Source organism: Cryptosporidium muris, genomic scaffold (genome assembly GCF_000006515.1).
Source record: "Cryptosporidium muris RN66 scf_1106632373431 genomic scaffold, whole genome shotgun sequence".
Taxonomy (NCBI): Eukaryota; Apicomplexa; class Conoidasida; order Eucoccidiorida; family Cryptosporidiidae; genus Cryptosporidium; species Cryptosporidium muris.
In genome coordinates, this window is record NW_002196573.1 from 643147 (window position 1) to 656353 (window position 13207).

General features: G+C 30.1%; 6 protein-coding genes across 6 annotated transcripts, besides 8 other annotated features; 4 read left to right on the top strand and 2 right to left on the bottom strand.

Moving 5' to 3' along the window:
- Window positions 1–49: 49 nt before the first annotated feature.
- On the top strand, window positions 50–301 carry CMU_009770 (Sec61beta family protein; the record flags this gene model as incomplete). The annotated part of the gene is made up of 2 exons (XM_002140798.1): window positions 50–54; window positions 118–301. 2 exons carry the CDS (start codon window positions 50–52, stop codon window positions 299–301), a joined length of 189 nt encoding a protein of 62 aa, XP_002140834.1.
- Window positions 302–457: 156 nt separating this feature from the next.
- Window positions 458–491: a sequence feature (AT_rich).
- A 313-nt stretch (window positions 492–804) lies between these two features.
- On the top strand, window positions 805–1636 carry CMU_009780 (uncharacterized protein; the record flags this gene model as incomplete). Its single annotated transcript, XM_002140799.1, has 2 exons — window positions 805–855; window positions 938–1636. 2 exons carry the CDS (start codon window positions 805–807, stop codon window positions 1634–1636), a joined length of 750 nt encoding a protein of 249 aa, XP_002140835.1.
- A 92-nt stretch (window positions 1637–1728) lies between these two features.
- Window positions 1729–1753: a sequence feature (AT_rich).
- A 54-nt stretch (window positions 1754–1807) lies between these two features.
- Window positions 1808–1867: a sequence feature (AT_rich).
- Window positions 1868–1946: 79 nt separating this feature from the next.
- Window positions 1947–2018: a sequence feature (AT_rich).
- A 33-nt stretch (window positions 2019–2051) lies between these two features.
- Window positions 2052–2175: a sequence feature (AT_rich).
- A 352-nt stretch (window positions 2176–2527) lies between these two features.
- On the top strand, window positions 2528–4225 carry CMU_009790 (T-complex protein 1, alpha subunit, putative; the record flags this gene model as incomplete). Its single annotated transcript, XM_002140800.1, has 1 exon — window positions 2528–4225. The coding sequence occupies one exon, from the start codon at window positions 2528–2530 to the stop codon at window positions 4223–4225; it is 1698 nt and encodes a 565-aa protein (XP_002140836.1).
- Window positions 4226–4764: 539 nt separating this feature from the next.
- Window positions 4765–4815: a sequence feature (AT_rich).
- A 212-nt stretch (window positions 4816–5027) lies between these two features.
- Window positions 5028–6179, bottom strand: CMU_009800 (UDP-galactose transporter family protein; the record flags this gene model as incomplete). Its single annotated transcript, XM_002140801.1, has 1 exon — window positions 5028–6179. One exon carries the CDS (start codon window positions 6177–6179, stop codon window positions 5028–5030), a length of 1152 nt encoding a protein of 383 aa, XP_002140837.1.
- A 16-nt stretch (window positions 6180–6195) lies between these two features.
- Window positions 6196–6223: a sequence feature (AT_rich).
- A 147-nt stretch (window positions 6224–6370) lies between these two features.
- CMU_009810 (uncharacterized protein) lies at window positions 6371–12286 on the bottom strand (the record flags this gene model as incomplete). The annotated part of the gene is made up of 1 exon (XM_002140802.1): window positions 6371–12286. One exon carries the CDS (start codon window positions 12284–12286, stop codon window positions 6371–6373), a length of 5916 nt encoding a protein of 1971 aa, XP_002140838.1.
- A 200-nt stretch (window positions 12287–12486) lies between these two features.
- CMU_009820 (RNA methyltransferase, TrmH family protein) lies at window positions 12487–13086 on the top strand (the record flags this gene model as incomplete). The annotated part of the gene is made up of 1 exon (XM_002140803.1): window positions 12487–13086. The coding sequence occupies one exon, from the start codon at window positions 12487–12489 to the stop codon at window positions 13084–13086; it is 600 nt and encodes a 199-aa protein (XP_002140839.1).
- Window positions 12520–12550: a sequence feature (AT_rich).
- Window positions 13087–13207: the final 121 nt, after the last annotated feature.

Consider the following 13207-nt stretch of genomic DNA (forward strand, 5'->3'; position numbering starts at 1 on the left):
TACCGGACCAATTTTTAAAAAACAAGGTAGTCTGGCTCGATCGGCAACAATGAGGTGAGTAATTAACTTCTAATTATCTCTAATATCTTACACATAACTAATATTTGGGATTATCAGGCAACGTCGTGCTGCTGCTCCAAGCAAAGATAGTATTGCCCAAAATCTCATGATGTACTATATGGATGACACTCCTGGAATTAAGGTTGGTCCTATGACCGTATTAGTAATGACATTAGTGTACATGTCTATTGTAGTAATGTTACATATCTTGGGCAAATTTAAAGAAACTATTACTGGTTAAGATCTCTTTTGGGTGATATTCTGAATATCTAGATACTATTAGTTTAGGTTATTTACATGGCTTTCCAGTTTATCCTTATAGCTAATGATTTTTAGGATCTTTAGTACATTGAATTATCTGATCTAGTATTGATCTAAAAAGTTATAGCTCTATAGGTTTAATTATCTTAATTTAAATTTAATAATTTTAAGTGTTCACTATGGTTTATATTGGTTCTCATCAGGCTCATCTGGGTTTATTAGACGTCTAATCTTGTCCACATGTGGTTATAAAATTAAGAAGTTTAATATAATAATCTTTAATCTAACAGACAAATCTTGAGAGGAAGGAGTCTTTTGGATTTTCTTATTTAGTTTTATATATATCTCCTAAAATATATTATCGTAAGTTTCTTTATTTTAGGGTATATTTACTAGCCTTGTGTTGCCACTAGATCTCCCGCTCTAAGTATTAAAGCCATGCATTTTTACTTAGAATACATATATAGGATATAACTTAAGGAAATGGTTAGGTGCTCAGGTTTTACTGTAGATAAACTAAATAATCATTTTAAGGTATGTTGGAATAATTTTTTTTATCTTCTTTTTCTAAGCCTATAAATAACTATATCTTTATTTATTGAATGTCGTGTTGTAGCAAAGTATAAGGTCTAAGGCTGAGGAAATGACAGATAAACCAGGATATACTAAGAACATAGTGTCATTAAAGAAGTCTAATATAAAATCTGAAAGTATTCCAAAAGGTAAACAATGTAAAATGGCCAAGCGAGAATCTCTTAATGCGTTGAAAAAGATGAGGAAGGTCACAAAGGATGCATACTCAAATGAACAAAAATTTAAAAAAACTAGTACTAAAGCTGTAAAAAAGAATATTCAGAAAGTTGATATTTTAAAAAGTAGGAGATCTATAATTAATAGTAAAGCTATTGTCAATAACTCTAGAAATAATAAAGTAAGCAAAGGAAGAGTCTCAAAAAAGCAGATACCAATGAATCAACCAAAGAAAGAAGATACACCGAAGAATACTTCCATAGTAAAAGATTTTGAGAATATATCTGCAGATAAGGAACAAACTATGAACATATTGAATAAGGCAAGAAAGGAATATCTATCACAGGCTAGTTGTCAAGAGTCTAATATGAATAAAACTGATATGAAGAACTCTCACATAATTAGAAATGAGATAAAAGGAACTCCTACCCGTCAAATATCAAATGAAGAATCTAGAGGATCTGAATTATCTTATATGAGTGATACTACATTGAATATAATTAAAACTCCAGTTGTTTATGTATCTTCCGCTCTACGTAGGGTTGCAGGGATATTTAAGAATTAACTTTAAGCAGAATATTTAATAGTGGAGTAAAAGATGAAGGATATTGAATAGATGAGATTATTAGCTTTACTTTAGAAATATATTATTGCTAGATAAATATATTTTTATTATATTTTTGCTATAGTATATTGTGGTACTGATTCTATAATATTTGTTCAAGTATATTGACACATTATATTTTATTTGAAATGTATAAATATTAATATATCTGTATTATTTTTTGTTTATTTTGAACTTTAGAACTGTGCTATTTGAGTGAAGCTAGCTGAGTATATTTGAATGCAACTTCATAATAAATTAGAAAATTCACTAAATAAATATATATGGTTATACTAAATTTTATGAATATTATAACTGTAAATATTAGTATATTAATAATTTTGTTTCAAATTGCGTAATAATATTCTTTAGGTACTAATATATAAATCTTATAACTTTAAATATTTTTACTTAATCTAAATAAACTACATATTTAAGGATAGAATTATAGAATTTATTTTATTTTGGTAAATATATTTTAATATTTATATTTATATAAAGCAAAGATGATACTGTTTTCAGTATTTTTGCTATTTCATCAAATACTAAGCTTTATTTGGATATTATTGTAGGTTCTGTAATTTTTTACTTGTTGAAAGATAATCAGCTTATAATATGTCATATTTCATTGATAAATCTTTTATAATAGTAGATTATATTATGCATTATTATCTATAAATCTTTAAATATAGAGAACTTGTGCAACATAAATGTGCACTATTAACGATAATTTTAGATTAAGGCGCCGTCTCAATAGGCGTGGGCTAGTACCAGTACTTAAGCGGGTTAAATTTGTGAGGTAGGCATAATTCTAAAACACGAAATTTTACTGATAAGTGGAAACATTGGAAGATGATATCTGCTAATTCACAAAATCAAGCTATATTTGGTGAGAGACAACATGGGGTAGATGTTCGTAATAGTAACTTGGTGGCAGTAATGTCCATAGCAAATATATTAAAGTCATCTTTAGGACCTCAAGGTTTGGATAAGATGCTTGTTGACGATATTGGTGAAGTGGTTGTAACAAATGATGGTGCTACTATTTTGAGTCAGTTAGAGGTTAAGCATCCAGCTGCACAAATATTAGTTGACTTAAGTGCTTTGCAAGATAGTGAAGTTGGTGATGGAACTACAACAGTAGTTTTGTTAGCAGCAGAGTTACTTCGTAGAGGGACAGCTTTAGTAGCATCTGGATTTCATCCATCAAATGTAATATCAGGATATAAATTAGCTTTGCGAGAATGTGTTCGCTATATTTCAGATTCTCTAACTATTAAAGAAGGGATAAATAATGAATGCTGTTTAAATGTTGCTAAAACTGTTCTATCTTCGAAATTAGCTGGGGTAGATGCAGACTATTTTGCAAAGTTAGTAGTTGATGCAATAACAAATGTAAAAGTTTTAGATTCAATTACTGGTGCTCCAAAATATCCGGTAAATGCACTAAATATACTTAAAACTCATGGTAAAGGTGTTTGGGAGTCTTCATTAGTTGAAGGTTATGCTTTATCTCATACTAGTAGAGCATGCCAAGGAATGCCAATGAGTATTACAAATGTTAAGGTTGCTTGTCTAGATTTTCCATTAAAACAACATAGAATGCAGATGGGAGTTCGTGTAGAGATAGAAAATCCTCAGGAATTAGGACGTATTAGACTAGAAGAGAAGGAGATTGTACATAAACGTATAGAGAAGATATTAGCTACTGGATGTAATGTAGTTTTAACTTCTGGTGGCATAGATGACCAATATTTGAAATATTTTGTGTCTGCAGGCTGTATAGCTATTAGAAGAGTTGATAAGAAGGATCTGCGTAGAATTGCTAAAGCTACAGGGGCTACAATTTGTTTAACAATGGCCCAGTTGGATAATTTGGAGGAAAGTTTCGATCCAGCTTATTTGGGAGAATGTCAACAAGTGAGAGAAGAAAGGCTTGGGGATTGGGACTATATAATGTTTTTAGGATGCAAAACACATAGGGCAGCTTCCATAATCCTTCGTGGTGCCAATGAGGTCTTATTAGATGAACTTGAACGCTCCTTACATGATGCTTTATGCTCAGTATCAAAACTTTTGGAATCTAATGGATTAGTTGCAGGAGGTGGTGCTGTTGAAACAGCACTAAGTATTTACTTGGAAGATTTCGCTCGCACACTTGGTTCAAGAGAGCAGCTAGCAATAGCAGAATTTGCTGAAGCTCTACTAGTTATTCCAAAGACTTTGGCTATTAATGCAGCCAAAGATGCAACAGATCTGATTTCAAAGCTCAGGGCTGCTCATGCTACAGCACAGCTTGGAACTCGTGATCAATTTCAGATATACTCTATGACAAATGTGGATAAAATGATGCAAGAGATGAGATATCAATATTATGGTTTGGATTTAACTATGGGGATTATTAGAGATAGTATTCAAGCAGGAGTATTAGAACCTGCAGTCAGTAAGATAAAATCACTTCGTTTTGCAACAGAAGCTGCTATAACTTTACTTAGAATTGATGATCACATTAAAGTTAAACCTTTAGAAGTCCGAAATGAACCTGAATAATTTATTGTGGGTACATAACCAGATAAAAAATAATTTTGAGATGTTCTACATTTAATAATAGCTTCTAGGATCTTATAGTCATATTAGAGCTTATTATTGAAACTAAAAGTAATAGTGATTTTATTCTGAATATAAAGATCATCAAATTTAACTGTAACTTCCACTTTTTAGTTCTAAAAATTAGAATATATATAAAATTTAGATAGATTTCACTGAATTTAGCTAAGGTAATGGAAGTTATTTTCTGGTACTTATTACTACTTAAGGTTCCTATTTAGATTCAACACTAATTTGGAAGATTATAGAGGTAAATAAAACGTCTTTAAAAGATCTGTCATAAATGTTATAAATAAATTAGACACTCTTAAAAGGGCACTAAATAATTATCAAGTACTTCTATTAACACAAAAAAAGTTGTAATTATTAACTTAGTACATCTTAAAAAAAGGATTTTAGTCTAAATTTCAGATAGTTTTTAAAAGAGATTATAATGATTAACAATGGTTAAGCTTTTTAAGATTTAAGTCTGCAGATATTTCTTATAAATAATAAATAAAAAATGATAGTATTAATCTTTTAAATTAAATTATCCATCATAAAGACGATATATTTCTTATATTTCACATTTAAAAACAAGATAAAACTCTCAGGAATTAGTAATATATTTTCATTAGCCTACTACATAAGCATTGTATTTGTGAAATTCAGTTTCCTACTTGAAAATCCTAATTGCATATAAATAGGGCACAAGTTTCAGATTATAAATTATAGATTAAATTGCACTTTTTATTTATATTTGTATCTAAACACCAGAATTTACAACAAATAATGGAACTCCTCTTGGTAATACATCTTCAGAATCATCAACTAATTCCAATATTTTTGAACTTACAGCCTTATCTCTCATCTCTCTATATTTAGATATAAATTTCTTTTTCCCATTTCTCTTAATTAATAGTCTTATTTCTGAATATAAGTTAGAAAATGGATACAATGTCTCAAAATTATAAATAACAATAGACCATATAACCATAGTTGAACCTAAAATAAAAGTTATAGATAAGTTATAATCACCTATATACCATGACAATATACAACTTATAATTATACTGACAGAATTACCAAAACACTTCAGAATATTATCTGCATATTTTAATACAGCTGCAACAATAATCCCACCAATTGCCTGTAAACTTACAACAGTCCAGACTATATTATTGAAACCATAAAAGAATCCTAGTGACATCATTTTGCTTCCATCTGCCCCAAATAAGCATCCTAAGTAACCAAATAATACTCCATAAAGAGCTAATTGAATATTCCTTTCCCAAATACTCGTCTTGTTGTCTTTAAGTAATTTCTCTAGAAATACACCTGCAATACCACTAGTAAAACATGCTAGTATCACAGCTCCTAGTCCCATTACTCCAGATCCTGTTATTACCGCACTCCAGTTATTACTAAATAATTCTCCACCTTTTATTGGTTGAACAAATATTACACCAGCCGTAAGGAGGAATAAAGAGAACCACTGTATACCTAGAAGCTTCTTCTCCATAATAAGTACACACAAAACTGCCGTAACAAGAATTTTTAATTGATAAGTTACATGATATACTGCTCCAGATAAATTCGACAGTGCTATAAATAGTAGATTATTTTGAATTACATACAACAATCCAGGTACTCCCACCTTTAAATTACTAGTCCACGAATTAAATACATTGTTCTTTAAAGACTGAAGTAAGCCCTTTAGGCTCATTCCTTTTTCATACCATATAATAAGTAGTGATACAAATAACTTCATTAATTCAGAAATCACTACTGCGGAAGAATTAAAGTATAAAATTGGGTTATTATTTCCCTGGTGTCTCCTAGAAATTCTCATAAAAAAAATAACAGCAACTGTCTGAAATATAAGACAAACTAGGGCAACATATTTCATATAATCCATAGTGCTTATAATCTTGATTTTATATAAATTAAAGAATTTATAAACTCTATAAAGAACTAGAGTAAAAATATTAAAGATGTTAATGCGGGTTTTGGAACTTGTGATTATTTTTTGAAGATGTATTACTAAAAAATTAGCTATTAAAATAAGGCCGTGATACCGCCTGGATGAGACAAGAATATTGCATGACATTAAAGTATTTCTCTAGGAAGTACGGTAATACGTTTTTCTGAAGTATATAATAATACAGAAGAAGACTTTTTATTCATAAAAGTCCCATATGGTTTTTTTGAGCGAATACAAATAGATGGTAATGGTACTGTTCCTGCTTGAGTTGCAATACAAACCCATTCTAAAATTCTCTTTGAGTTAGGATGTAATACTATATCATCACATATAATACCGTTAACAAGTAGTGGTAGCCAAGAAGGAAGAGCTGGAAAATCCAAATTTGATATTGAATTATTATCCAAATATTTGAATGATAGATGAGGTGGGTATACCAATCCAAATCTGACTTCCTGTGAGATTGATGTCATATTCTTAATAATCGCTTTGTAATGAAAAGGTTTACCCACATTAGTAATTTGATCAGCAAATACTGAAAGTAACAATGGTTCTCTCTTATTAAATTTTGATATATCTATCAAGGAATCATTGAGTACTTTATTTAACTCAATATTTATTGGAAATGATTGAGCTTTAAAGTATAAGTCCATATCTGAGCTATTAGTATGAAATTGACTATTATATAAGGGATATTGAACATGATCCAAAGCAATTCTAAACATATTTTGAAATGGAAAGAGTATATCTTTTAAAAATTTCTGATCAAATAGCTGAATATTATTATATGATAATATATAAAGTATACTAATTGTCAACTTGACTGATTTAAATGAATTCGTTGGTTTATTCTCCATATTATCTTTAGAAAATACCAAGATAGTATTTTCTTCTTGAGATTCCAATTTACATGGGAAGTTGCATTGAATTGTTAAGTATTCATCGGGGGTATATATATTATTTATAAGAATATCCTCTGTTAAAAAGAAATTCCGAATTGAAATTGCCAGGAGTGGATTTTCAAATGTTTCATTAATATTTTGGACACAATCCCCTTCACTGTATACATAATTAGTTCCTCCCTGTAATGAATTTAATTTCGGAAACCAAGTTGATATTTCTACAACAGAACCCACTTCCCACCTTTTACTTACTGCAGTACTACAAAATATCTGATAACATTGAATATCATATAAATTAGAAGGAATTAAATTAATATTTACATTGAGTTCAAATTTCCCCGTTGTATTAAATAGCATAAAGAATGGTATTAGTAGAAATGAATCACATAATTTTGTAACCTCCGATTTGCCAATTACGTTATCCCCAATAATATCTGTTGAATTAAAGGTTTGTATAAGCTTCATATATGGTATAGAGTCTATAGTTGTACTTTCTGTTTCTAATAATGTAAAACAAGTATCAGTAAATTGATAAAATTCTTCAGCATGTATCTGATGCCATTGACTTACATTATCATCATTCTGTATCAAATGCTTTACACTTGTAAATCCTGAATCTTGTTTATTACTAAAAACTTCTCTATTTACAATTCCACTACCAATTTTTAGTGTACACAATTTTTGTTCAAAACTAGCCACTGAGTGATTTAAAGAATTATCTGATAAATTAGAGTTAGTCCCTTCTATAATATTCAACATTTGAATATTCCATTTATCTATTGGAAATCTAGGTGGCTCAATAAATCCTATTTGACAGAATTTCTGATATTTATCTCCATTTACCATATAGTTTGTATCTTTGTGTTTGATTATCCAAGTAATTGCAATGTCTGTATCATCCGTCATATTAGGTAAATCGAGTATCAAATATAAAGGACGAATTTCATTTTGTACTGAATCAAAGCATTCTAATTTATGTTCATTCTCATTACATTCTGTTAATAAGGTAGTAAAATTAGAAAATGGAGATAAAATGTAAGCCTTAATTTTATAATCACTGATAGGTAAAGTTGACTCGGTAATTCTTTCGTCTCTATATATGTGTCTTGTATTTAATTTGATTATAGTAGGTAGAGAATTTATTGGATAAGATAGTAGAGAATATAAATTCATATTTGGGATAGCTAGAAAGGGTATTGGATTTACTATATTATTGAGGTTATCAAGAAAACCACCAGGGACGACGGTCAAATTAGGTGTACTATATATAAGTGTTTTTCCAGCTTTCATCCAATTTTCAATACAGGATGTTGTAGATAGTGGAGGTGAAATAATACAAAAGCGTTGATGTACAGGAATCAATTCTCTATATTCACTATGTAGTTCTAGTTTCAGTATAGGTGAATTCAATGATTCTACATCATCTATTCCTCCTTTTTTGAAGTAATTCACATTATATAACCTTTTATTCATATTCATGCATGGTAGTACAAATTGGGCTATGTTAAGATCTGAATTACCATGAGAAGAATTCTTCATATTTGGCAAGAATATCTGCAGAAGTACTCCAAATATTTCAACCTTAGTGTAGTTACATCGAAATAATAATGAATTGTTTATCTCAGAAAAATTATTTATATTTCTATTAATACTTTTAAGATCTTTAAGGGAATTAATTTTCGAATAATCTTCACCTGTACAGTTAATAGTATTAGCTCGTCCTAAATTTGATGGTATTATACACTTCAAAGCTATAGTTATATTTTCTCTGAAATGAACTTGAAATTCATATAATATTGAGCTAGCATCTTGATACTTTAAGTCCCTATATTCAATCTGATATATATCAGAAGTAACCAATTCAAAAAGACCTAAATTTGTTATTAAGTAAATAATAACTTTACTCTTGTCACTCAATATTTGAGTTCTAATAAATGATGGTAAACAATAAATCTTTATATTAAATGAAGATATATTTGTCTCATTAATTCCATATTCAATTGTAGCGAGTGAACCTGACAAATATTGTGTCATTAATATTGAGTCTCCATAGTTTACAAAAATTGAATCAGTTCTAATTGTATTTGATCCCAATATAGATTCAGTATGATTATTATAGTTCGTTATTAGTTTATTAAGATCTCTACTATATTTATCATTAATTTTAGAATTTACTTCATCTTCAACTTCATTTTTAGTTAACATGCTCTTATTTACATTATTTCCTGGAGAATATTCGTTTGAAAAAGTTTGTAAAACAAAGACCCATTGCAGAAGTTCTTGTAAATCTTCCTTAATATGCTCATCTTCAGGATTACAATGCTCAATTTCCAGAGCTAAAATTAGATATGCTAAATATAGAGTAGCTTGGGTCTTGTTACTTCTTATATTATTTCCACTTTCACTATTTACTCCTTTCTTAGATGTCCAACTGCGTTTAGGGCGTAATACAGCTAAAAAACTTAATACTACAGATCTCATGTATTGATAATCTTCACTACTTAAGATATTTGCTTCATGTTTCTCAGATTCTGGAAAACTGAAGCTCAGTAAACCCATATTCTTTGGTGGATTTTTAAGGCATTTAGGGATTTGTTTCAACCGTGTCTTATCTTCATTAGAGTCTATACATAATATTTGTAAAGTAGTACAATGTAAAATTCGAGTACATACATGTAATAGCAAAATAAAAGTGGGTTTTGTCTTAATAATATTCCCACTAGATAGCTTAGATATTAAATTTAGCAAATTATGGGGTATAAACTCCCAAGTATTACTGCATTGATACCTGCAGATCTCATTCATATTGAATATTGGCAAGTCCATAAATACATGCCTATGTGTTAAAGCATGTAGTAAGGATTCATATATACTGAAGCATAACTCAATGTAATTTTCATTATAAAGATATTCGGCAAAAGAAAATGCTACTAAATGGAGGCATCTATCCATATAGAATTGATTCAAATTTGCAGGTTGTAAAGTTGAATTAATTCCATAGTTGGAAGCCCTATTAGTAGGGTTAGTTCCATTTTGAGTAACGTTTGCTTTAGATGGTATGTAAGATCTTAAAGTATTACTTAAAGGCAAAATATGACGATAAATAATAGCTGATAAATAAAATAGAGCAATAGTTCTACAGAACAAACTGGTAGATTTCATAAAGGAAATAATATTGCGTCTCCAAATTTCAGACATAGCCAGATATTCACATATTAAGTTTTTGTAATTGTTATTTGTATCCAATTCAGTTGGTATATCACATAGTTTACATAGTTTCCCAATGTAATCATTGAGATTGTTTAGAGTAAAAATCTTGTTTCCAGATAAATCTAGAAAAATTTCTGGAGTAGTCAATTCTTGGAAACATCCTAGTGACACTGGATTTAAAATTTGACCCCCAATTTCAGGTATAGTAAAGAAATCTCCACCAAATTCTCTATAAACACTTAACAAGGCACTTCTTGCATAATGGCAATGCTCAGCAGATCCCTTGTACAATTTCGCAATTATAATAAGTATATTTGTAGTGTTTGCCAAGTCAAATTCATTAGAAGGTAAATTGTTTTCCGTTGTGTTTAAGTTTTCAATATTCTTCATTGTGGGGACATTATTGTTAGGTACAACACCATTAGAAGTAGTAGTAGATATCTTCTGAGATGTAGTATTACCTGTTAAATTTTGAAAAGATTTAGCAATAGAAGATAAAAGGCGTCCTAAATTATATGTAGAGCTAAATACATCAAGATTTCTATCAGTAGCTTTCTGATTCTCAGTACTAGATAAATTTGCAATTGAAAATGGAATTATAGAATTTTCCAGGTAATCTGCAAAATTAAATTTAATGTTGGAAGGAGGTCTCTTCTTAACTAGATTGTATAGTAATATAACAGCCAATTTCTGTAATGTATAAGATAACCATAGTGAAGTTAGGAATCTCAAATTCTTGTGTGTTAAAGAAAATCGCCGAATTATATTGCAGTGTACTTTTAAATGATCCATTGCTCTCCTAACATCACCATTTATTACATAAATATGATAAAACCTCAAGCTAATGAGATTACAGAGACTTATATACTGAAAAGTTGAAAAATTTGATTCAGATAATATTGAGTCCCAAACAATCATGTATTGTTTGAGAGCCAAGCTATAATTCCTACAAAATTCATTCATTACAGCACTTTTTATGCAGTATCTAATCAACAGCAATCTAGAATGAAGTTGGTTAAAATTTGGTACTTGACTTCCGCCACTTATTAGCGAAGATCTTCCCATTCGAGGTGATACATTAGCTGAGACAGATGAAGATGTTGAATATCTTAAATTAGATGATACTGATGAACTCTTCTTCGTTAAATTGTGGATTGAAGCCTCTGATCCTATTGACAAAGCTGCAGTTTTAGCTTTTATGGCACATTTCCTCCATCTTCTTTCATTCTCATTGTAATAAGCTAGAGATGATTCATAGGCCATTTCTGCTAATTTTTCTATTCTTGAATGTAACTGTCTTTGGTGTCTTAGGCCACAAGTTACGAATATTGCCTGTAATTCTGGGAAATGATTTTTATGAAAGCATGATACACAAGATTGGGGATCTGGTATACCTATTGGTAAAACTACAAAAATTAAAACTGATGGAGGAGAGTGACGTTTCCGAAGAATAAATGATAGTGAATCTATAACACTTACTGCCTCCATTTCCAATTTCTTAATATTACTATTATCAGAACTTTTAGAGCTACTATCGCTCGGGTTTGGATAGTTTTGCCAGTTGAAGCATAATATATATAAAGCTGGTGTTTCATTCCGTACCTTATTCATCCAATTAGAGTGAATTACGTCAATTCCACGAGCATTATAGTTTACAGTATTTCCTGACAAAGTTATTGGAGAGTTTGATAAGGACTGGTAGCCACTAGATCGTTGAGAAGTCCTAGATGGAGTTGCTGAAGAAGATGAAGTATATGTCAAATCTGAATATGTCATAAGCTTAATCTGCATACAAGGTTCATTATATAAGAAGTCTTTTGGTTTATATGCTAAAATACTTGAATATATTTGTTCTTGTATCTCCTCGGGAGCTACTAGGGATATGAGTGGTTTTAGATATCCCAACCACTCTACTGCAAAGCCTTCCATTGGTCATCTCAAATGTCAAATAGTCCAACTTAATCAAATATTCACCCTCAAATTAGTATTGGGTCTTCAATGATCATTATCTTTCAAAGTGAAGCTTGGCAAGGGTAGTTATTCAACAATAAGAACCCCACGTTCACGCGCACGCGGTATACACATCTTATTTACTAAGTCAAGATCAGGACAAGAACAATGCAACTTAAATGTCAAATATGGATAATAAAAAAAGTGAAGACTTTAAATTTTATTTAATATTAATGAATATTAGTAAGAGACAAAATTTTGGGGCTCTATTGCGAAGTGCTTGTGGCTTTGGTGTATCTGAAGTACTTGCTGTAGGGAAAAGAAAACTTAGGACTTTTGGTAACAAGGGGACTCTACCTTATATTAGCTTAACATACTATGATACTCTAGAAGAAGTAGTAGAAATAGTTCATGCTGAAGAAATGGATATTGTGGGTATTGAGATTAATGAGAACTCTTTACCAGTTTACCCACATCCATTTAGACGCTCTACAGCATTTATACTTGGGAATGAGGGTACTGGTCTAAGCCAAAGACAAATAGATATATGCGATTATCTTGTCTATATTCCAATGTATGGTTCTGGTACTGCATCATTAAATGTAGCTATAGCAGGTTCTATTTTATTTCATCACTTTGCTTTGTGGGCCAAATTTGACGAGTCTCATCGTACTGGTCAGAAGTACACTTTAGGTGAATACTTAGATAAGAAATCTGGACAGTATATACATGGAAAATTGAGGCATTATCTAAATCCTTCACCATTTGGTAAGTTTTGATATTATATATTTTCAGTTACTTATAAGTTGTATAAAAGACAAACAGTCCACTATATTGTTCAAGTTAAATACATGAATATATATCACATAATTTATATTCATTGACTTATCTCTTATTTTG